Source organism: Phyllostomus discolor, chromosome 14, assembly GCF_004126475.2.
Source record: "Phyllostomus discolor isolate MPI-MPIP mPhyDis1 chromosome 14, mPhyDis1.pri.v3, whole genome shotgun sequence".
Classification (NCBI taxonomy): Eukaryota; Metazoa; Chordata; class Mammalia; order Chiroptera; family Phyllostomidae; genus Phyllostomus; species Phyllostomus discolor.
In genome coordinates this window covers 15,493,384-15,515,334 of record NC_040916.2, presented here as the reverse complement: position 1 = coordinate 15,515,334, position 21,951 = coordinate 15,493,384, and the positions used below count along the sequence as shown (strand labels likewise).

At 50.1% G+C, this 21,951-nt stretch overlaps 1 protein-coding gene across 3 annotated transcripts in view; it reads left to right on the top strand.

The window, feature by feature from the left end:
- Positions 1 to 21,951, top strand: part of RGL1 (ral guanine nucleotide dissociation stimulator like 1) — a 218,558-nt gene that overhangs the window by 149,676 nt on the left and 46,931 nt on the right. For all 3 annotated transcript variants that reach the window (XM_028530834.2, XM_028530835.2, XM_028530836.2), the window contains one exon: positions 9,127 to 9,204. In XM_028530834.2, the coding sequence (XP_028386635.1) occupies positions 9,127 to 9,204 (78 nt within the window). The remainder of the gene's footprint in view (positions 1 to 9,126; positions 9,205 to 21,951) is intronic.

Below are 21,951 nucleotides of genomic sequence, written 5' to 3'. Positions count from 1 at the left end.
CCCCCAAAGAGGCAGAAATAAGGAGAATCTTTTGTCCTGCCGCGCATGACAAAGTGAGATTTATGGGTCAGTTGGCCCCAGGATGCTCATGCTACTCAGAGAGTGGGGACGCTTCAGGAAGTCCTAACCTGTGTCGTTTCCCTTTCCAGCTCCGAATACAGACACACCGTGCATCCTGGTGAGGGTGGGAGTTCCTTAGACAGGAAGGCCGTTTCTTAAGATTTCGTGTCAGAGCAGGCGGGTTTCAGCAGATTCTCTCCAGGTTTGGGTGCTTCTGTAACTCCATAGTCAAGAAACCCTCTGACGGTGCACGTGTTATGGGTTAAAAAAAGGGGGCAGGTTGCTGAAAGGTCCACTGGACTCAGACCATTTTCCCTGCAACTGTTAGGAAGAGGAAATTATTTGCTGGTAGAAAAGAAAAGAGAATTATAACATGGAGTGTGAGGATGTGGGGGTATCAAAATGCTCGTAACATCCAAAGAACATTGAGAGCTTTTATAGGGAATGTACTCCGTGAAAGGTCCCATGATCCCGCTGGTTCATGCTTTATCAGGTGGGAAAAACCAGTTTAGATAGTGAGACTGTAGGAAATGTAACATTTGTAACAATTTACATGCCCATCAGGCAGAAAATGGCCCCCCAAACACGTCTAGTCTTAGTCCCCAGATCCTACAATGTGTTGGGTCACATGGCAAAACAGAATGAAGGTTGCAGATGGAATGGAGGTTGCTAACGACCGACTTTTCAGTGAGCAGATTGTTTCAGATTGTCTGGGTGGGCAAAGCGAGTCAGAGGGAAAGACATGGGGATGGAGACAGGGTCAGAGAGTGCTGCCTTGCTGGCTCTGAGGACGGAGGAAGGGGCGTGTGAGCCCAGGAAGGCCGTGGCCCCTGGGGGCCGGAAAGGCAATCAGGTGGATGTCTGCTCTGGGAAGGAGCGCCTGCTGGCACGGAGATTCCACCCCAGTGCGATGACTCCTGTCGTACTCTGACCAGTACAACTATACAATAACAAATTCATGTGGTTGAAGCTACTGAATTTGTGGTGATTTTTGGTGGCAGCAATAGAAGACTAATACAACATCGATAAAACGTTTGGTCTGTTAGAAGAGTTGTTCACGATTTGATAAGAAACTGGGAGTTCTTGTCAGGGAGATTGACTCCGAGCATCTAGTGCTCAAGGGCTCACGGCCGCTGAAGGTCAGCTTTCGGTTGGCCTTCACCTTTGTCCTGCTTGGGACGCCATGCCCTGGTCAGCCATGGCCCACGCTTGCGGCCACGGAAGCGTGGCCGGGAACCACGCACGGGGCTTGGCCTCCGCGTGATGGGTGCTGTGTCACGTTGCTCCCTGTCCTTGCTTTGGGTTCCCCAGAGAGCTCACTTTGGTACTGTTTTAGAATTACACCCAACCATAATCACACGAGGGAAATGGAAATGAGTTCTCTTCCCTGCTGGGTTGGTTGTCTTTGGTACATCTGTCTGTATTTTTGCTGAGTGGACCTGCCTGTCACCCGCCAGCACTGTGGGAACCCTCCGTGGGAGCCTGTGGTGACAGCAGAGCCCTGGCTTTATGGGTGGGTGGGGGGTAGGGATGGTTCTGTCCCAGCTGACGCTGCGAGAGACCTCCCCCAGACCGGAACCAGGCTGGTCCGCTGCTTGAAATGAGATAAACAACAAGTTTCTACAAAAGTAGCTTTTTTTTTTTGGTCTTCTTTCACTTAGCAAAGGGAGGCAGGACATACAGTTATCCTTTTTTTTTTTTTTTTAGAAAAGAATACCAACTTTCTCAGCAGGTTTAAAAAATGTGCTTCTGTTTGGAAACTAAAAAACAAAACTGACAAAACTGAAAGGCAAGGTGCGTATATTCTGAGTGGCAGCTGGAAGCTTTTAAACTCAGCTTTGGTGATCTAAAGCAGTGTCTGTGACCACTTTCTAGCAGCTGGTGGGAGGGGTGGGTCACCGGCTCCTTCACGAATCGGCTAACTCTGCGGACCCCGTCCATAGAAAGGAAGCTCGCCATCAAATGTCGCATGCTGCTCAGAGATCCCCAGACTTCGTTCTCCGTCCATCCACAAGGGCCTGTGTGTTGTGACCCCGCTCATCCCCCAGGCACAGCCTTCTCACTGTGGGGGACCAGACCCGCGTAGATGGCTCCCGGGCCGCGGTGAGTCGGAGGAGGGGCAAATGTCCTGAGGATGGTTCTGAGAAATAAATTCCTTCCTTCCTTAAAGTATCTTAAAAGTAGCTTAAAAAATGTATCTCTGAATCTTTAAAAGGAAAGAGAGCTGGCTGTTTTTGAGTTATTTTATGTTTTTTTTAATCACTTTTCTCTCATTTGACATTTCTTTTTTTTTTTAACCTCTGTGTGTGTTTCCACTTAACTGTTGACAGTAACATCAGACCCCTCGTCCTGGGAAACATAATTCTGTCGCCTTTGGTCTTTAGCGCAGTCGTCAGTGAGCACCCGTGGAGGTGCAGTGGTGCTCTGGCGAGTTTGTGTAAGCGGGGAAGGGATAAGCAGCCATCGCCACGAGGGGATTCCATGACCCCAACCTCGTATGCACCGCATGTGGCTCTGCGCGATGTATTTCACAGGATTCTTGAAGAAGCTGTTCAATAGCAGCTTTTTTTGTGGTTGGGGAAAAACCAAGCCACAGGTTGGACTGATTTGTTAATGATGCATTAATTCACCTTAAACCTGAGAAAGATTTTGACTCGTTAACAGACTCTGTGATGGTTGGCATGCTGCCGGCGCCACGGCCGCCAGCCCTGACCCCACGTCCTCTGTTGTCCTCTGCTCTGACCACGCAGAGTGTCGTGGCGAGCTGGCGAGCTGAGTGTGCAGCTGACTCTTTAGAATCAGTATGAACTGAAGTGCAAGGGGGGGGTGTGGTATTGATGAGCCACCCAGCTCTGGGGACAGAAAAAGGGCCAGAGAAGAGACCTGGGTGATAAGGGTCACCTTTTTGTTTTCTTTCTCAGGATGAATAGTAATGATAAAATCTTTATTTTATTTTTGGTCTCCACTCTAGGCGGCTGTGGGTTGTGGCTGGGTGAAGGTAGTCTTCTCAAGGAAAATGTGGTAGCATTTGTGTAACTGTCCAGTGAAACGAGGTACTTTTGCTGTTGCTGTTGCCTGAACTTGCAGGGACTACTCTGGGGATAACCTGTGGAATCCAAGGGTAGGCCCGGTGCAGGCCCCTTCCCAGCAGCGCCCCGGGTGGGGGGAGGGCAGCTCTTTCGGGGGCTTCCAACTGTAGTCGTGGGAAGTCTTCCCCTGCAGAACCAGACCCCACGAGCAGAAGGCACGCCGCAGGTTCTCTGCAACAGAACAAGGAGTGTTTTCTATTTTCCCAAGAGAACAAGGTGTTTTTGCCTTGTTGCCTCTGACCTTTGTCTTCTCCCTGAGCAGCCAACTCCGCGGTGGTAACAAGCCGTTTCTGAGGTAGGCTTCGTGGCCACGACCCAGCTCTCAGGTCAGACCTGGGCGGAGAGGTGCCCGCCACAGAAGACATCACTTATTCAGAGCCACTAAAAACAGCCCCCTCGCCCGTCTGTGGGAGGCAGCTCACAGTCTGCTTCACCAGGCGCTCCAGACATCTGCAGGCTCTTTCACCCGAGTCGCTCTCCCGAGTCAGGGTCAGCTTCTGAACGTTTTTCTCCTGTCTGACCTGTGTTCTCGCAGGTCAGTTAAAGCAACATGTCTCAGATGTTCATAGGCAGGGGCTCTTGCCAGGAAAGCCAGGGCTCCCAGAGGTCCTTGAGTCAGCAGCTTGCTGTGAGGTCTCTTTCCTTGACTGCCCCCGCCCTGTTCTTTCCTCATCCCCGGCGAGTAGCTTCTTCCCTTCTCTTCCCTCCCAGCCCGCCTTACCTTCGGAGAAGTAGAGGGTAGCCGTTTCTTCCTTTGGCAAATGTTTGTGGTGTGTCTGCCGAGAGCAGGCTGTTCCCGGCTCGGGAGACCCAGCAGAGAGCAAGATAAGGTAGTAAAACCAAAGTCCTTACTGTGACCTCCCAGGCCCTCATGATCTGTCCCCGTCCCGGCCGTGCCTCCTCGTCTCTCCCTGCACTCTCTCTGTCTCTCCTTCCCCACCGGCCTTCTGGGTGTTTCGAAACGTGCTGCTGGACACTGCCCACAGGCCATGGCCCAGCTCCCTTCTGCTTGGCAGACTGTTCCCGGAGAGAGCTCTGCACTGCCCCCCACCCGGCACATTCCATGTCCTTGTCTCCTCCACGTGGGCCCTTCCCTGAGTGCTGGTGGAGTCACCTCTCCGAGCCTCCAAGCACGTCATCATCCTGACCCGCTTTCTGCTTCTCCTTTGCACTGTTTACTCTCTGACTTAGTATTTATCAACTAACTATGAGTTCGTCGTCCATCTCCCTCCCCTACAGGATACACCCCGCGAACACGGGGGCTTTCGTTGGCTCGCTGCTGTGTCCATCCCGGTGCCCAGACTGGCACCTGGACGTGGGTCTTAGGAACTATTCATTGAATGAGGACGGAATGAGGGAAAGAATAAACAACCGAGTGAATGAAGAAAAAGCTCAATGTCTCTAACCTCCGAGAATTTAGAAGCTGGTGGGGGAGACGCAGAATAAATAAACAAAATAACTACAGCTTGTGCGGTAGGGCAGTGGCTCAGAGGCTGGTAAGCCTGGGAGGGTTCAAATTCCTGCTCCACTGACTACCGGTGTTTTCAAGGGCAAATCTCTGGGCCTCCTCTTCTCATCTGTGAAATTGGAATAACAGTTATCACCCAACAGGATTACTCTGAAAACTAAACAAATAGAATCATGTGAAGTGCTTACTTAGCACAGTGCCTGGCATATAATAAGCTCTTGATCATTTTTAACTGCTATTGCTGTTGGGTGACTTGCAGAATCAAGTGGGACCTGGGAAGGTTTCAGGACTTCCCCCAGCCTGGCCTGCTGTTGCCGGGCCGGTTCTGTCCGGGAGCAGAGGCTGGAAAGGCCCTGCCAGAAAGACCATCCCCGGCCACCGTTGTGTCTTAGGGTTTCTGTGAACTTCCCATATCCCTTGTCCTCCCTTCAAACACGTATTAAACAATTCCTCTGCCCAGACGGGCCCTCAACAATACACCCATCCCCCGTGGAAAACCTGTTTCCTGTTTAACTATTAGCAACCAGTGCAACATTATGTAGGTTTTTTTCTTTTTCTAGTAATTTTTAGGCCGCAATAAATCATTGCTCAAGGCTGTACTTTAGAAGGTGTTTGTAAGTCCGTCTTGTGTCTTGTGATGCAGAGGCAACCGTGTCAAAAGTCATTCTGACAGCTTGTGCTTTAATGTGTCTTCTGAGTTACCATTCAAAGAAGGGCGGTCCTCCTCGCCCAGCCTTCTTAGGAGGCTGGGGCTTTGATCTCAAATCCTCGGGAGGCTTTGCAGAGATTGGAGGTGGCACTGTTGACAGGTTCGTCTGTAGCTCTTCTACTGCCATTAATTACACACAGGTACACACCCTTTATTTACCCCCACGGAGTAAATGAATTGAACTTGACTTTGGTTTTTGATGGGACGCTATGAGAGGGTCCAGGAAACATCAAAGGAATACTCTTAATCTAGTAAAACTGACTCTCCGATACCCTGGTTTGAACATTAAAGCGGTCTCGATTCCAAAGCTGGTCCGGCTTCTTCACTGTAAAGCACTAATTCTCCTTAATGATAAAAGTTCAGGGGCAAGTGATCCCCAGCCTATGAAACTGCAGAGGATACAGGCACTTCAGTTTTATCTCACTTCCCAAGGTCACTTTTGTAAGATTGTATGTACTTTTTTTTTTGCATTTTCATACTGCTTGCGCTTTCAAGATCTTAGCTTAAAACTTCTTTTCTTTTGCATTTTAATTATAGATCTTTGCAAGGGCTGCAGCTATCCTGAAGCATTATTATGCTCCCAAACCTTCAGAAATGTGGGCACAGACGGGGTACGACCATTGTTATGCGCAGATGGTGCCTCGCAGAACCTGGTAGTCGGGAGGCCCACTTTCCCCGTCTGCTTAGGGAACCCCACTAAACCACTCTCACTGACCCCAGCAAACGGCCATCCGCATGCCTGTTGGGGGCCTGTTTTAAGTTCTACAGAGTAGTGAGCAGAAGAGACAAAACCCTCCGCTCGCGGAGTTTATGTTGAAATGGAGAACCACCACAGTAAGTACATGGATCACACAGTGTATGCGCAGGTGTTAACGGCAGGGGTGTTAGAGTCGGTTCGTGTTTTCAGCAGGGTGGTCTGAGAAGGCCTCACTGACGAAGTGACGTTTGAGCAAAGACCGGAAGGAGCCGGCAGACGAGTGTGCCATTGGCCTAGGTGTGGGAAGAGGCAGCGGGGAGTGCAGGATGCTGAGGCTGAGAGGCCCGGGTGTGGGCAGAGCAGCAAGGAGGCAGGGCAGCTGAGGGAGGGAGTGCAGGACACAGGGTCAGAGGGGTCAGGAGCAGTCTGCTAAGGGCCTTGTGAGACAGGAAAGACCTTGGCCTTTTCTCGAGCGAGGTGGGGGCCCTGGGAGGTTTTGAAGCGAGCAGTGACGTGAGCTGATGGACTGAGTAGCATCCTGTGACCGCTGCATAGAGGCCAGCAGACTGGTTAGATGGCCGTTGCACTGCTGTAGGTCAAAGACGCGGTAGGTTGAGCCAGGGTGGAAGTGAGGAGAAGTGTTTAGATCCGGGACATGCTCTAAAGGCACCGTCAAAGGGTTTTCTGGCAGCTCCGGTGAAGAGCTAGGAGCATCTGCAAGCTCCGAGCCTGAGCACCTGTGCCATGCAGACCTCGGCCACACGCGTGTTATTGTCAGTGGTTCTTACTGGTCTCCCAATTATTATCAATCAATCAATCAGTCTGGTCCTGGTTATGAGCCTGGGACACTCTGACGGCTGGGAGAGACAACTGTGTGGTCTTGTCAGCTCCCTTTCTGAGAAAATGGTACCAGCTTTACCCGTGAGAGAGGACTTTGCTCCCCAGGGTAGGTTGCCCAGTCCTCCCCGGCACGGCTCGCTGCTCCTGTGGCAGGTCACTGTGGGAGAGGACGGGGCAGGGGTTGGCGCCGCCCAGCCGGCGTCTCAGCCCTGAGTCTGGAAAACACGGAGAAAGGGCCACAGAGTTTGAGAAGCTAAGGCAAAGACAAGGAGTGGGAGGTTCAAGAAACTTTTAGTCCAAACACCTCTGAAGAGAAAAGTCACAGGAACATGTGTGTCTTTTCCATGTAAGGGGTTTCCCTTTCTATTTCTCTCTCCCACGGCTCCCAGTGGGAAGAGCAAAGCAGCGGCATTTCCAGAATCAGCAGAGAGAGGATGAATGGACTACCCCAGCACGTGACCAAAGCGAAGGTTAAGTCCCGAGTTTAGCCGTGGAAGATGAGCAGGAAGAGTGTGCGGATCGCTGTGGTCACACAGGTGGGGGCTACGGTGGCCCTCGGAGAGCCCACTCCTCACAGCACCCACCCTGGCCTTCCCTACTTGCACCAGCCACCAAGCCGACTGCGAGAGAACAGGAGGGCCTGCTCGCTGCGCGGGTGGCCAAGGGGCGAGCCAGAAGCCCCACTCTGTTTATTTACTGGGAGTCTCATTTCCCATCCCCGCCTTGCGCACGTGGGCTGGAGCAAATCGTCATCTGGCGGAGTTCTTATCTCAGGAAAGGCACAGGGCAGCCCTGGAAGCCCTCTGAATAGCAGGTGCAGGGCAGAATGAGGACGACCAGGGAGGGCGGAGGCCGGTGGAAAATATTTTCAGGAGGCCAAGAAGCCCATGAGGCCGATGAGCTTGGAGAGAGAGCAGGGGATTGTGTGTGTGTGTGTGTGTGTGGGGCGGGCCAGTGCCTGAGGGCATTCACTGAACTTACCAGGATAACGTGACTGGGAGGCCAGACGGGCTGGCGTTTGGTCAAACCGGATGGTGGACCTTTATTTTTAAAAGCATTTTAAATCCTGGGGACCAGGAACCATAAGGGTCGTGAGGCCTTTAATCCCACTAGTAGAAGATAAAAGTGTGTTCTTTCCAATGGTAAATGCGCCAATTATGGAATTTCTATTATCAAAACTTTGGCACAGACTACCAGCTTGGGAAACTCCAAGGAATCTCCGAGTTCTTCATTGATGGGAAGATAAACTAGAGAAATAGCCTAAGCATTATAAGTTAATGTAAAGATTCTTTTTTAAAGCAATAAATTCTTTTAATTGTTAATTTATTTTTAAAATATTTTTTAGTTTAATTGTTGTTGCAGTACAATTTTCTATCTTTTACTCCCATCCTAACCCACCCACCCAGGCCTCCCCTCCTCCCTCCCATTTTAATGTAAAGATTCTCGAAGAATTCAAAGTAAATTAACTAAATGTGCCTTCTGAACCAAATAAAATATGATACAGTTGTGTGAAACAGGCTGGTTTACATGCAGAGTTGGAAGAAGAGCTAACAGTGTCATCAGGGACAGATCGATTCTTTAGTAAATTAAATATTTCACGACGAGTACGTCGTGAGCCGGACGTAGAAACGTAAGCTCCTGTTGCTTTCTGGACCCCTGGCCCCGGTGCTGGGGTCGCCAGTCGCTGTGTCTCCGTGAGCCCGGCCGCTGTGTGCCCACGGCTGCTCCCCGGGCTCTGAGACACGACAGCTCTGTTTTTTAGTCCTTGTCTCTGTCTCAGCCGTGACCCGAGGGCCCAGGTTTATCTCCGTAACCCTCTTCCAGCCAGACTCGCCCTCGAAGAGACCCCAGTCGAGGCGCAGTGCGGAGTTGTTGGTTTGTGCGCGTGTGTGAAAGCGCGGCGTGAAAGCCGTTCCGATAGACACAGCAGGGGCGTGGGGGCGTCGGGCTGCGTGCTCGGGAGTTCATCAGGGATCGTGGAACAGCCGATCCTCCTGCTAAGAGGAAAAGTCTGATTTCATTTGTTAAAAAGTCAAAGAAATGTTAAATATTAAGAGAAAGTTTTAAGTAGGGTGATTCATTGTCCTTTTTCTGTCTAGCACACACCAGTGTACCCAGTTAGTAAATCTCCATGATGCAGCATCACTTTGGATGCGATTTCATAACGTTTCTGCAAAGAGTAACTGTCATTTGGGGGCAGAGCTTGGGTGGCGGCGATGCTTCGCAGCCCCGCTGACTGGGTGTCCCGGTTTTGTCTGTGAAGGTACGGGGACCTGGCGAGCCCCAGCTGGGAAGAGGACGGAAGCCCGAGCTCGTCCGAGTCCAAGGCGGTGATCCGGAAGTGAGTATGTCCCCTCTCTGCAGGCCAGCTCGCGGCCGGACTCCTCGTCTGGGGGGGCGTAGCCAAGTGGAGTTTTGTCCTTTGGAGTTTCATCATGTTTCCCTGTAATGTATAAGCACGTGGAATTATTCTTGGATCATCTAATGATACTCATTGATTCATCCAGTAAAAATGTATTGAGCACCTGCTGTTTGCCGGGTTCTGAGTTAAGGGGTACAGCCACAGACAAAGTAAATAAGCCCCAGCTCTTACAAAGCCAGTCTTTTAGCAGAGAGAGAGACCAAGAACCCACCCAAAAAAGGATGAGGTAGATCAAGGGGGCTGGACCCTGAGGGAGAGTTGGATTCACATTGGGTACCAGGACTGCGCTTTCTGGTCTGGTGACGTGGGTTCAGACACCTGGCGAGGCTTAGAGGATACCCAGGGCGAGGGGAATACGGGAAAGGCTGTGAGGCAGGAGCAGCTGGGAGGGGTTGCAGTGGGGGGGGGGCAGGGCGAGTGAAGTAGCAGTTGCTAGGGTATACGATTTGTAAAGTGATGGGGGTCCCAGCCCACCTGCGGACTCAAAGGCCATGGGAAGCACTTTGAATTTTATTCTGAGGAAGGAGAGCGTTGAAAGGTTTTGTGAAGACTAGTGCTAGACCTGACTGATATCTTTAAAGGCTGGCTCTGGCTCTGGCCATGGCAGTGGGGGCCAGAGAGCCAGCAAGCAGCCTGGTTAGGCCCCTTAAGAGGATCCAGGCAGAGGATGAGCGTAGGTGGCCTCGAGGTTTCCATAGAGGAACTCGGCTTCTGCTGAGCGTTGCAGGAGTTGCGGACAGACTGTGCGCATGGGCACAGGAACAGCCACAGGACGGAACGGCAGCTCTACGAGACAAGACGGACAGGTGGGCAGGAACAGGTCGGTGAGGAGTGTGTGTCAGCAACTCAGTCTTGGATGTGCTGATTTTGAGGTCATCGGGCAATCCTAGATTTCAGGGAGAAGTCGGGACTGGAGGTCCACACGTGAGCATCTTGAGTGGATCCGCGGTGTTTAAAGCTGTGGGACTGCATGTGACCCCTGGGGACGAAAGGCAGACAGAGAGGGGAGAGGCTCCGAGAAGTAGGTGGGCAGTTAGATTCAGGTGGGGCGGCAGGACGGGGCTTTGTGACCCGGCAGCGCTGAACCAAAGCTTTGCTTCTGTCCAGTGTTTAGAGTCAGGGAAGGAGAGGGTCCGGCAGAGGAGGCTGGAGCAGAGCAGCTGGCAGGAAGGGGAAGAAAGAGGTCATGTTCCAGATGACAAGCAAAGGGGGGGTTTAGGGGGTGAGGAGCGAGCAGCTAGGGCTGCTGCCGCCCGCAGATCAAGTGAGAGGAGTCTGGGAAGTTCCCCATTGCGCTTGCAGCTCTTCGACCCCTCGCAGATGTGGGTTAAGAGAGGATGGAAAGGGAGGAAGTAGGGATGGCGACTTTGACAACTTTGGGGAGTAGTTTTGCTATAAAGGGGAACAGAGAAATGGGATGGAGAATGGTCTGGGTGCAGGGGCGTTTATTACGTTTGTTTTTTACAATGGAAGATAGTTTATGCTGATGAGAATGATCTCGGAGGCACTCAGGAAAAATCCGTGGTGCGGGGGTGGGGCCACCGCTGTAGCAGCGGTGTTCCTGCGTAGACGGGACATTCGTCAGGGCGCCTGAAACACCGGTGGTGAGTGCTCACGTGGGGGCCACAGTGCAGGAAGGAATCCCATGGAAGCTTTAACTCAGAGGATTGACCGAGGGACTCTTTCTCCTGAACCCAGGGATGTGAAGGTTGGAAACTGTCTTTTTAACTCCCCAAATAGGCTGTAGGTAGTTTTATCTTTTCTTGGATGGGCTGTAACTTTCCAGAAAACCAGATGCACCAGTATAGACGTTTGAATGCCAAGTGCAAGGTGTGGCGAGTAGAACCCATGCTTTTTTCCTGGAGGGCTTGGGGGAGGCTCCTTGGAGGTGATGTCTGAGGCAGGCCCCACAGCGGGGGTGTGTGAAGATGTTGGTGGTAGAGCCACCCAGGCAGAGGGAACAGTGGGACCAAACCGGGGACAGGCAGTGTCCATGACCTTTCAGGGGACAACACAGAATCGGTGTGGCCGCTTCACACTACACAGGGTGGGGTGAAGGGGGTCGGTGGAGCTGAAGCCGGATGGGGCTGTGGCATGAAGGGCTTCACTTTCTCCCGAGAGAATGTGGACTTTCCTTGGTGGGCAGGCAGTGGACGGTCAGCTCCAGGACGCTTGGCCAGGAGTTCAGTAATCAGTAATATGAAATAGATGATTCTGGAGAACGGCTTAGACTTAGTGCCTTCTTATTCAAAGTGTGACCACGGACCAACAGTTTCAGCACCGCTGGGGAGCTTGTTAGAAATGTGGAAGGCCCTGGCTGGCATAGCTCAGTGGATTGAGTTCGGGCTGCGAACCAAAGTGTCGCAGGTTCGATTCCCAGTCAGGGTACATGCCTAGGTTACAGGCCACGGCCCCCAGCAACCACACATTGATATCTCTCTCTCTCTCTCTCTCTCTCTCTCTCTCTCTCTCTCTCTCTCCCCCTCTCCCCTCCCCCTTCCTTCCCTTCCCTCTCTAAAAATAAATAAATAAAATCTTAAAAAAAGAAAGAAATGTGGAATCTCGGGGCCCCACCCCAGACCCGGATTAGAATCTGCATTTTCACAATACCCTCAAGTGACTCCTGCATACTTTAAAGTTCCCCATCGTAGGGTCAGAGGGGTTTTGTTGCTGTTGTTGTTAACTTGGTTTTTCCATGAGAACTAACGATGATGATACATTTTTAAAAAGAACCTTGTTCTAATGCATCTTTTTCAGCATATGCGGGAGGGGAGGTACTGTGAGAGTCGAGAGGTCAGAGGCTTGTTCAATGTTACCTTGACCCGATTCAGAAATACGTGTGTTGTTATCCACATATTTTGGAATCAGGTCACATCTAGAGCTTCCATTCAACTAGCCACCTGCACACCCCAAGGAGAGAACCAGCCAAAAAATACCCAGAGCTTTTCTGTTCCCTGGGGGGTGTTTGAGATTAACTAGGTTTCTGGGAAGTAGTAGTTAAAGAGAATCGATTTGTACCCTGGCTGGGAAGAGTTGTGTTATTTCAAAGGCCTGTTGTTACAGAACTTGGTTCAGAGTCATTGTGCCCCGGGAACAGTAAGTGGGCGGAACTCCAGGGTAAGCTGTTTTAAAGGGCTTTACGGCCTTAAGCACACCAGGCCTTAACAAAGAGCTTCACACAGAACTCCCCCAGGACTCCGTCATCTGGGGACAATGGTCCTTTCCCGAGGCCGCGCAGTGAATTGGGAGAAAGTTCTTGACCCTTTTTCTCAGACTGAGTTGCCTTTTAAAAAAATTACGCCTGATGAGAACATGCCACTTCATCTGATAATGGGTAGCTGTGTCCTGCAGATACCGGAATGCTAACCCCTGTGTCTTCTGGCCTCTTCTTTCCTTCCATTCCCCGTTCTGCCGTGTCCCTGCTGTCCCCGAGCTCCTTCTGTTATGCTTCATCTCACTTCACCATTAGCTTTTTGCTCTTTCTCTAAACGTGCCCTTGTCCTGATCCTTTTTTGACTGGCTGGGGTCCCTGCTTTGTCCTCCCGAGGGGCAGTCAGGGGAGCCCTGTCTCTGTCCCACAGGTGACAGAGAGGAAGCCCCTGCGTTCTGGCGTCTGGCGAGGGAAGGCTTCCTGAGGGCCGATAAATGCGGAGCGGGTGTGGCGACAGGGTGGTTCTCAATGGGGCGTTTCGCCCTCAGAAGACGTTTGGCAACATCTGGAGAAACTTGGGTTTCAACTCGGAGTGGGGATGTGTTTGGCATCTAGTGGGCCGAGGCCAGGGTCGCTGTGAGTCACCCTACAATGCACAAGGTGCGCCCCCGATCCCAGCAGAGAATTCCCTGACCCGACCCATCCCCAGTGCCCGGGGAAGAAACCCAGCTGTGTGGACATGAGGCCGCACCCCCGAGTCCTTATGACTCTCCAGCCACGTGCAAGAACAGGGCCGTGCGTATTTGGCAATGTATTTATTCATGTCCCTTCTTGTAATTAGGAGAATCAAGCGCTGAGGTGGCCCAGGAGCCCACTGTGGGACGGTGGAAGGTGACCGGCCCTGGGGGAGGGGCCTGGAGGACTTGGGGTTCAAGAGCTCCCTCAATCACTCTGTCACCACCAGCCCTGTGACCGTGTCACTTTACTTCTCCATTTCAGGTTTTTACCTGAAAAATGAGTGCTTGGAATATGTGGGTTCTGAGGCCCTTTCAAGTTCAATGGTGTCTGTATAGGGTAACATTTATTTAGCTTTCTTTTTAGCTTTTTTAAAATGAAAATGAGTATCAGAAACAGAGATGTAGTCCAAATATTATATTGACTTTTTGAGAAGCACCCTTAACTGCTTTTCTTGGGTGGAAAGGCTATGTAACCAGCTTTGGTAAACTAGGAGGACAAATAGAGGCTTTGATTCACTTGTTATTGATCGTGACCTCACAACTGCGCACTATGGTAAGACAAGGAGTGGCAAAATGCCCACTGTTTTCCTTTGCTGTGAATCTGTCTTCTTGTGATTTCAGGTGGGAAACAGACGGCAGGAAGAAGTAAACATCCTGCTTTAGGGCAGTTGCCTTTGGTTTTGGCGAGTTTTAGGGATGGGGAGTCACTGTGGGGTTTAACCACGGACAGGAAAATGCTCAGGGATTGTTGGGTTTTCAGTTGTTGCTGTAAAGCATAGAGCAAGGCTTACATTTTATACAGGCTCCTAAGTCCCAAGATGCCAGTCTTTCCTGTACGTCTAAATATGGATCTAATCAACCGCATAGAGGATAAGAGAACCTAAAAGAAGGAAACAGAGGAAATACAGATGAAACGAGTCCGGATGCAAGATTGATTTCTGGTGTCTTGGCCCACAAGCGACTGGTGTTCTTCATGCGCTTCGGAAAGAATCAGATTGTGCCCTGACCTCCACCCGTGGTTCCAGCCCTGAGCATGCCCATGCCAGCTTTATGCAATCTTGGGAACCTTTCAAGTTCTCTGGCTGAAACAAGAATCCCTTCTATTGCAAGGAATCTGACTTCCAAGGATTCCTTCTAGACGTTGGAGTCCTCGACACCCAGTGACTTCTGACGTTAGTGCATTAGACTGGCCTATCGTGTTTGTTTCCACCATCCCTGAAGTTGCCACTGTCGGAAAATCAGGAACTCACTTCCTGGGACAGAAGGAAACATCTCTGCCCATGCTCATTCCACCTGTACCCTTTTCCTCCTCCCTGATGGCGTTTTCACACGACAAAATGCTGTCTATTTAGGGCAGTAAACCAATTCCGGGTCAGGGCGCGTACTTAGGTTGTGGGTTCGATCCCCAGTCAGGGTGCACATGGAGGCAATCAGTCGATGTTTCTCTCTCACATCGATGTCTCTCCCTCCCTCTCTCTTCCTTCCTCTCTAAAATCAATGCACATATTTAGCAATAAGAAAAGCGTAATGAAATGAACCAGCTGGGAAAAAGAAGCTTTTCCTAGTGCAGACTGGTCACCGTCCTTGACTTCAGAAGCGAGGGGAGTGTGAAGAAGGGACTCTCTCCACGTGGAGCCTGAACACCATCCATCTCCACGCTCCGAAACAGAGCCGAGATCAGAATATCCGGACATGTGACTTTACTTAAAGAGGTTTGAAACTCCTCAGGAAATGACACTTTTTTCCTTATTTTCTTTAACAGCCACTGTAATGTGGAAATCACTTCTGGTTCGCTTTCTTTGATGTTCCTCACTTGCCCCGAGACGGCCGCCTTTTGTTTTCTCAGAGTCTTTACCACCGCAGTGCCTCGGACTGTGGGAATCCTTGCGCTTTCACCTCCGCACACCCAGGTTGTGTGACATCAGTGGCATCCCTGTAATCCTTCCCCACCAGCGGTAAACCCGGACACCGGGTTTCAGTCACCGGTAGAGAATCCTATACACGGTAGTTATCCAAGACAGTGGAAACACTTTAGAGAAAAGGGAGATGAGTTATAAAGAAAGTTGGCTGTGATTCTTTAATGCCTGAGAGACTTTACAGTGGAAAGTATTTAGAAATCTTCCCAGAGAGTTTGCAGCCAATATTCATTCACTCCAGCAAATTCAAATACTCTAAGAAAGCAATCGAAATTAATCTTAGTAGTTGTGACAAAAATGTGAAAAAGTTGTGAGAAAGAGGGTTGAAGAATAGAGCAAAATGAGATGTGAAACTCCATATTTCGGGAATTAAAGGCTATAATGCGAAAAGAATATTTTTAAAAAGTCTAAGTTTACAAAAACAAAAGAAGAAATGGACAAGTCACATGCCACATAAAAAAACTTGATATTGTCTTTATCCATACTGGAAAAAGAAAACTAGAAATGGCAGTTTTAGAAGTCATTGAACTCTCTGATCAACAGCGTGCGTTTAAGGGGAGAGAGCAGGCTTCCAAGCAGAAACTGCTTTTCTCACAACGAAGGAGGAGTGTAGCAGCGTTGATACAAACAGAAGAAACACAGTTACCCGAGAATCTCCTGGAGTTTTCTGCATGGCAGACGACGGCACACAGACCTCACAAACAGACTCTGTCGCTTGCTCCGCCCTGCGGCCTCCTGGATGACGAGGAGGATGAGAACCGTCAGCACCACGCTGGCCGCCACCGCGGGCTGAGAGCCTGTGCCGCGCTCACGGTCCCAGGCATCCTGCCAGGCCCTCATACCCCCTTCTACCGTCGGAGGTGGGCTGTGCGATACTGCCCTCACTCCAGCGGCGTGTACACCGAGGCTCCAGCAGGGGGGTGCACTTTGAGACCGAGCAGCTGGTGTTTGAATTCAGGTCCAGCTGACTCCAAGACCTGGGCTTCTCACCATTTTGCTCGCATGCCTGTATTTAAAGATTTTTATTTACTTTTAGAGAGAGGGGTAGGGAGAGAGGAAGAGAGGGAGAGATGCATCAACGGGCCAATGTGTGAGGTTGGCTGTCTCTCACACGCCCCCAGCTGGGGACCTGGCCTGCAGCCCAGGAACATGCCCAGACTGGGAATCGAACTGGCGACTTTTGGGATCTCAGGCCTGTGCTCAGTCCACTGAAACACATCAACCAGGGCTCAGGGCTAACATTTCACAAAGAACATTGGGATCTCAGATGCTCAAGGTTTTCCCCATCTGCCTGTGTCACAGTAATAGGGCTGCAGACAGATGTGCTCGAACTAGGTTGTAGTATCAGTATTGTGACTGATATTTTAGCTTGTGAGCACTCAGAGGTCTTTTATTTTGGGATTATTTCCGTTACTCTAGGTTATTTTCCTGGGCTTTATTATTGAATGAACAGCACCAGCAAGGCCTCCCAACAGCTGTTAGGGAAGTGGAAGCTGGGCTTGTTTCCTGGGGAAGGAGGTGGCGGCGGGATGTGGAGCAAGAAGGAAGGCCAGATGGGGCAGGCCGTCCGCCTGGGAGCCTGCTTCCTGTTCTGGGTGCCCGTAGCGTCTGTCCTCGCCGACGGACACTCCACGCTAACGGGGGCGACTAGAGACAGCCTCTGCGAGGTTCTCATTAGAGCCCTGTGCGTGACATGAAAACTCCCTTCTCAGACTGTGCACAACTGCAGAATAAAGAGTTGTCGAGGCCCCTGAAAAACAGTGCTGGGGAGTGAGTACAGTATATCCTTTAGTAGTCTCATGCTACATGTACGTGTGGATAGTCCTGCGTTACAGGCGAGGACTCTGAGACGTGGCGAGGTTAAGGAGCTCGTCCGTCCGAGGCCGCCCAGTGGACAAGTGACAGATCTGGGACTTCACCCAGGCCTTAACCTCCACACCTTGTGGCCTCCACTTCTTTCCTCATGATAAAAATGAGAATATTGCTCTGAAGGACTTAGGCTGGATCCTCTTGTTCATCCATTTTTTTAAATGAAGAGTTTTTTAACAACTGTTTTATATTTACATAAAAAATTGAGCAGCTAGTACAGAGTTCCCGTATGTCTCCCTCCCAGTTTCCCCTGTTTTTCTAACGTTAGTGTAGTTCATTCATTTTAATAAATGAACCAATGTTGATACATTATTAACTACAGTCCACACTTGGTCAGCTTCCTTACCTTTTACCTAATTGCATCTTTCTGCCCCAGGATCTCACCAGGACACCACGTGACATTTAGTTGTCATGTCTCCCTGGACGTCCCTCGGCTGTGACAGTTTCTCAGACTTTTTCGGTTTTGATGACCTTAATGGTTCTGATGAGTACTGGTCAGGCACGTTATGGGATGCTTCTTTATTAGAATTTTTCTCATAATTGGACTGATACTTTTCTCATAACTAGACTGACTTTATGAGGCTTCGAGAGGAATATCAGATAAAACGCCATTCTAATCACATGATATCAAGCATGTGTGCTGTCGGCATGATTTTTTTTTAGAGTTTCAAAGACAAGTTCTACTTTGACGTGACACCTAAAAGCCTGGTTGAGTACCACGTGGTTTTTTACCAGTATTCCGGCTCCCCTGTTCCTCTGGGCGAATATTAAATGATCACCCCCGATGCCCCTGAAGACAGGCATGGTCATGGGACTCCCCGCATGGTTGATGGCTGCTGATGTTGGCCTTGACCGCCTGGCTGAAGTGGCCTTTTTCAGATTTCTCCACGGAAAACATCTTCTTTTGTCCTCCCTTTTCACTCTGTGTTGTTGGGAAGGAAGCCACCATGCACAACCCACATTTCAGGAGTGGGGAGTTATGTTCCCCCTCTTTCAGGGTGAAGGGTCTAATTTATTTGGAAAACTTCTGCATGGGAGATGTGTCTTCCCCACTTATTAATTTATTTAGTCACTTATTTAAATCAGTGTGGACTCACAGATATTTATGTTACATTTGGGTTCTAATACATTGCTACTTGATTTACTTCGTGGCTCAGATTCCTCCCGCTTTGGCCATCAGGAGCCCTTTTGGTTGATTCCTGTGTCACTTGGACACATTCCTGTCACCGTGGCTGCTTCCCCCCCCCCCCCCTCTCTTTGAGTCCTCCTGTACTTTATGGCACTACAATATACTCTAGTCTCATCTTGTGTATTTTTTACCCCAGGCCTAAAATCAGCCGTTTCTTCAAGGAGACCTGGTTCTTTCATTAGGGGCTGGTATTAGAAACCAGGATCTGGGTACGAGGTGTGCTCGTTGCTAACAGGTGCCACTCACTTTCAGCCCCCCACAGCTGACATGGCTCGGAAATATATGTGCATACGACTAACGTAAATGCATATATTATAAATGTTTCTGTGTATAATCATCAGGATCTATATTGTGTTAACCAGGAGTTCTTAAGGATGTTTCCAACTCTAATCCATTACCACAAGGATCATTCTAGCCTCCTCCCCTGGCCTATTTGTAAACTCCCCTCCAACAGTGAGAAAACTGGCCTCTCCCACCTGCCATCATTCATTAAGCTGTTCAGTTCCAGGGGACGTGCATGGCAGTGTCGGAATTGTTAATTACACAGTAGGACACAGCTTTTACCAACTCCATTGTGGAGCCTGTGTGTAGTTCCTTTTGACTTTAGCCCTAGTCCCACAGACAGCAATTAAAAAATACATACATACATACATACATACATACGTGTGTGTGTGTGTGGCTAATGTTTTTTGAGTATTCACTATGTCCTAGTGACTAGTCTAAATACTTTACATGTATTGTCCTTTTCGGGCTTCACGATAACTCTGTAAGGAGCAATGCGTTATTATCCCATTCTATGGATTAGGCAGCTGAGGCCGAAAGAGGTTCGGGCACAGCTAGTGAGCCGTCGAACCAGGATTCCAGCTGGTCTAACTCCAGAGACTGTGTAGCAGCAGGGGCTATAGTTCTCACAAAAGTGGGCACCTAGGAGCCAGGTTAGTTTTGTCCTTTTCTAATGGAATGCAGTCACTGATACAGTGAGTATTATGGTTTGCTGATACAGAGTTAAGTCTCTGCACAGTAATTTTCTTCAATTTCTATAAATTCACCTTCAGATGCCAGGCCTGCCCATGTGGTTTGGGAATGAACGACAGGTGTGTAAATACCCTGGACCCTGGGTAACTGGTTCCGGGCTCACCTCCTCCTCCTCTGGCCCTTCTCCCTATTCACTGGTGTTTCTGATGTCCTTCCTATCACAGTCCTGTCCTTCCTTGTCCTGGCCGGGGGGAGCTGTGTCTCTCCTCTGACTGCCCCACGGCCCCTCACGGGTCCTGCGCCCTGTGCTTGCCTCCTGGTGCCCCGCTCTCACTGTGGCTTGGCTGGCATTCATCTGCCTGGGCTTCTCGTCATGGCCCTTTCACTTCCCTCCCGGTCTTCTAATCCCCACTCGCCGCTCAGACCAAAATGTACAACGGAAAGTACAGGAAAGCACTACGAGATGACCTGACACCTTCAGATGATGACGTTTCCATCCGTTCTTGGCTTCTTCAGAAGAAAACACTCTCTGTGCCTCCCTTTGTGCTTCCTCACAGGGAGCACTGTCCAGCCAGGGGTCTCAGGGGCAGCCTCTGTCTGCAGTCTTCCCCGAGACTAGAAGACTGGGAGCAGGAGAACAAGGTGGAAGGTCCGGCTCAGAGTCACTGCCAAGGTGTATGTTGCTGCTTTGTCCCTGAAGGACACAGCACATTGGCTCCCCCCTCAGGGTGCCCTCAGGGTGTGGCAGCGTCACAGGCCACGTTGCTTCCAAGGACCCGCCATGTAGATCTTCAATATTAGGAACCGATTCTTGGAGAGTACTCTAAAATAGAAAGACATTTTGCTGCCTTTGAAAAAGTGTTTCACGTCTTATCTTCTGCTGATGATCGAGTAACAAATTATTGTCTTCAATAGATTTCAGGGGAGGGAAAAGAGCTCTGAATGGACAGAGCGATTCCTTTTGTAATCCTACTTCTTTTTCCCCCCTTTTTTAATGTTTAATTTTTTATTTTAATTGTTGTTGCAGTACAGTTTTCTATCTTTTACTCCCTAATCCTACTTCTTGCCTTGGAGGTTACATACAAACTATGGGAAAGATGACTTCATACCTAAAGTGTTTTTTAGTTAAACATTTTATCAATTCTAGAGTACTTTACTGCCCGTGGGATTTTTGATGATTTAATCCATTTACCTAAAAAATCTGCATTAAAAACCTGTGGTCTGAGCATAACAGCAGCCTCAGTGCGCACCTCAGCTCCCCTGCTCCACGTTGAAGGCCCGGGCGTGGCTAAACGTTTGCACTGTTTTCTTCTACCTCTCGGCTGAGTCATCTACCTATTATTTCCAACCAGTTACCACTCAGTATGATTTCTACTTGGCTGGGAAATCAAATAAGTGTAGCAAATCTCATCATGATTTATACTTCCCCTCTCTCTCTGTTCTTTTTTTAAAAGATTCTTTAAATTTATTTTATTTTTAGCAAGGGAAGGGAGGGAGATTAAGAGAGAGAGAGAGAAACATCAATGTACGGTTGCTGGGGGTCATGACCTGCAACCCAGGCATGTACCCTGACTGGGAATCGAACCTGCGACACTTTGGTTTGCAGCCCTCACTCAATCCACTGAGCTATGCCAGCCAGGGCTTCTCTCTTTTCTTTACACAGGTCCCTATGTCCCTTTGGAGTGTTTCGCTCTCTCTCACCTCAGGACCTTGGCTTGGCCCTCGCCCCAGTCTTCACCCTGCTAACTCTTCCTTACCCTTCACATCTCAGCTTTAGCATTCTCCCCTCGGGGAAGCGCTCGCTGAAGCCCTGACTAGACTAGGTCTTCCCGCAGGTAAACCCTTCTAGGGGTCCCTAGAGTCTCCTGTCGTGACGGACACCACACAGATAGTTTTTGTGAACAGGGAAGATAAAGGGCACCCGGTAAGTGTCAGTTTAATCAGTGAGTTAACCCCCCCCCCCCCCCCCAGAGATCTGTTTTCTTGGAAGGAAGCATCTCAGCCAGTTCCACAGGTCAGCGTCTGGCACGTCCTCCTTCCCCCAGTAAACCTGCCGTAGGTTGGGGAAGGCTCACGTACTCCAAAGCTTTGCGCGTTGCCAAGAATGCGGGAGGTAGAAAGAGCAGCCCTGGTCGTCCCTTCTGCTGTGGAGTTTGGCCCCCTGCCTGCCCCTGGCCACACACCCAACCTGCTCACTCAGATGTCCGCCTCCCCAGGGACGGAGGCATTTGCTCTGTGAGCCACCGGAGTGCGCTTCGGAAAAGGAGGTTGTGAGCTGGCTTGTCCCCTTCCTGAGTGGAGGCTACATCACAGTCTTAATCTTCCCGTTTGCTTTCAGAAATTACTTCTTCAGTCTTCACAAGTCACTGAAGAATCATGTCCTGCAGTTTGTGCTGTAGTTTGATGTCTCTGAGTTGATCTGTCCTATGCAGGATGCCTGGGGACGGGGTGTGGTTGGGGCTGGGGGTGGCCCTTGTCCTCGGTGACTCTTTGCCTCCAGCAGGCCTACAGCAATGTGAGTGGTAGCAGGGTAGGTGGTCTGCATCCTTCTTTCCAGGAGAGGTGGCACATTCTTTGGGTTGATGTCCGTGAGTGCTGGTTGGTTTTCACTGAGCCATTTTAACCTTTCTTCAGTCCCTTCCTTGTGTGGCTTATGGCAAGTAGTTTGAAGACTGCTTTCTCTCCGGATGACCTCCAAATGTCCTTACTGATAACTGTGTAACTGGAAATCACACCGGGTCCGTGCCAGGGGGATGAGGCAGGTGTTATTGTGTCTCCGCTCCGGATCGTGGAGTTGAGGGGCCTGTCCAGTTCCCTTTGCTCACAGGG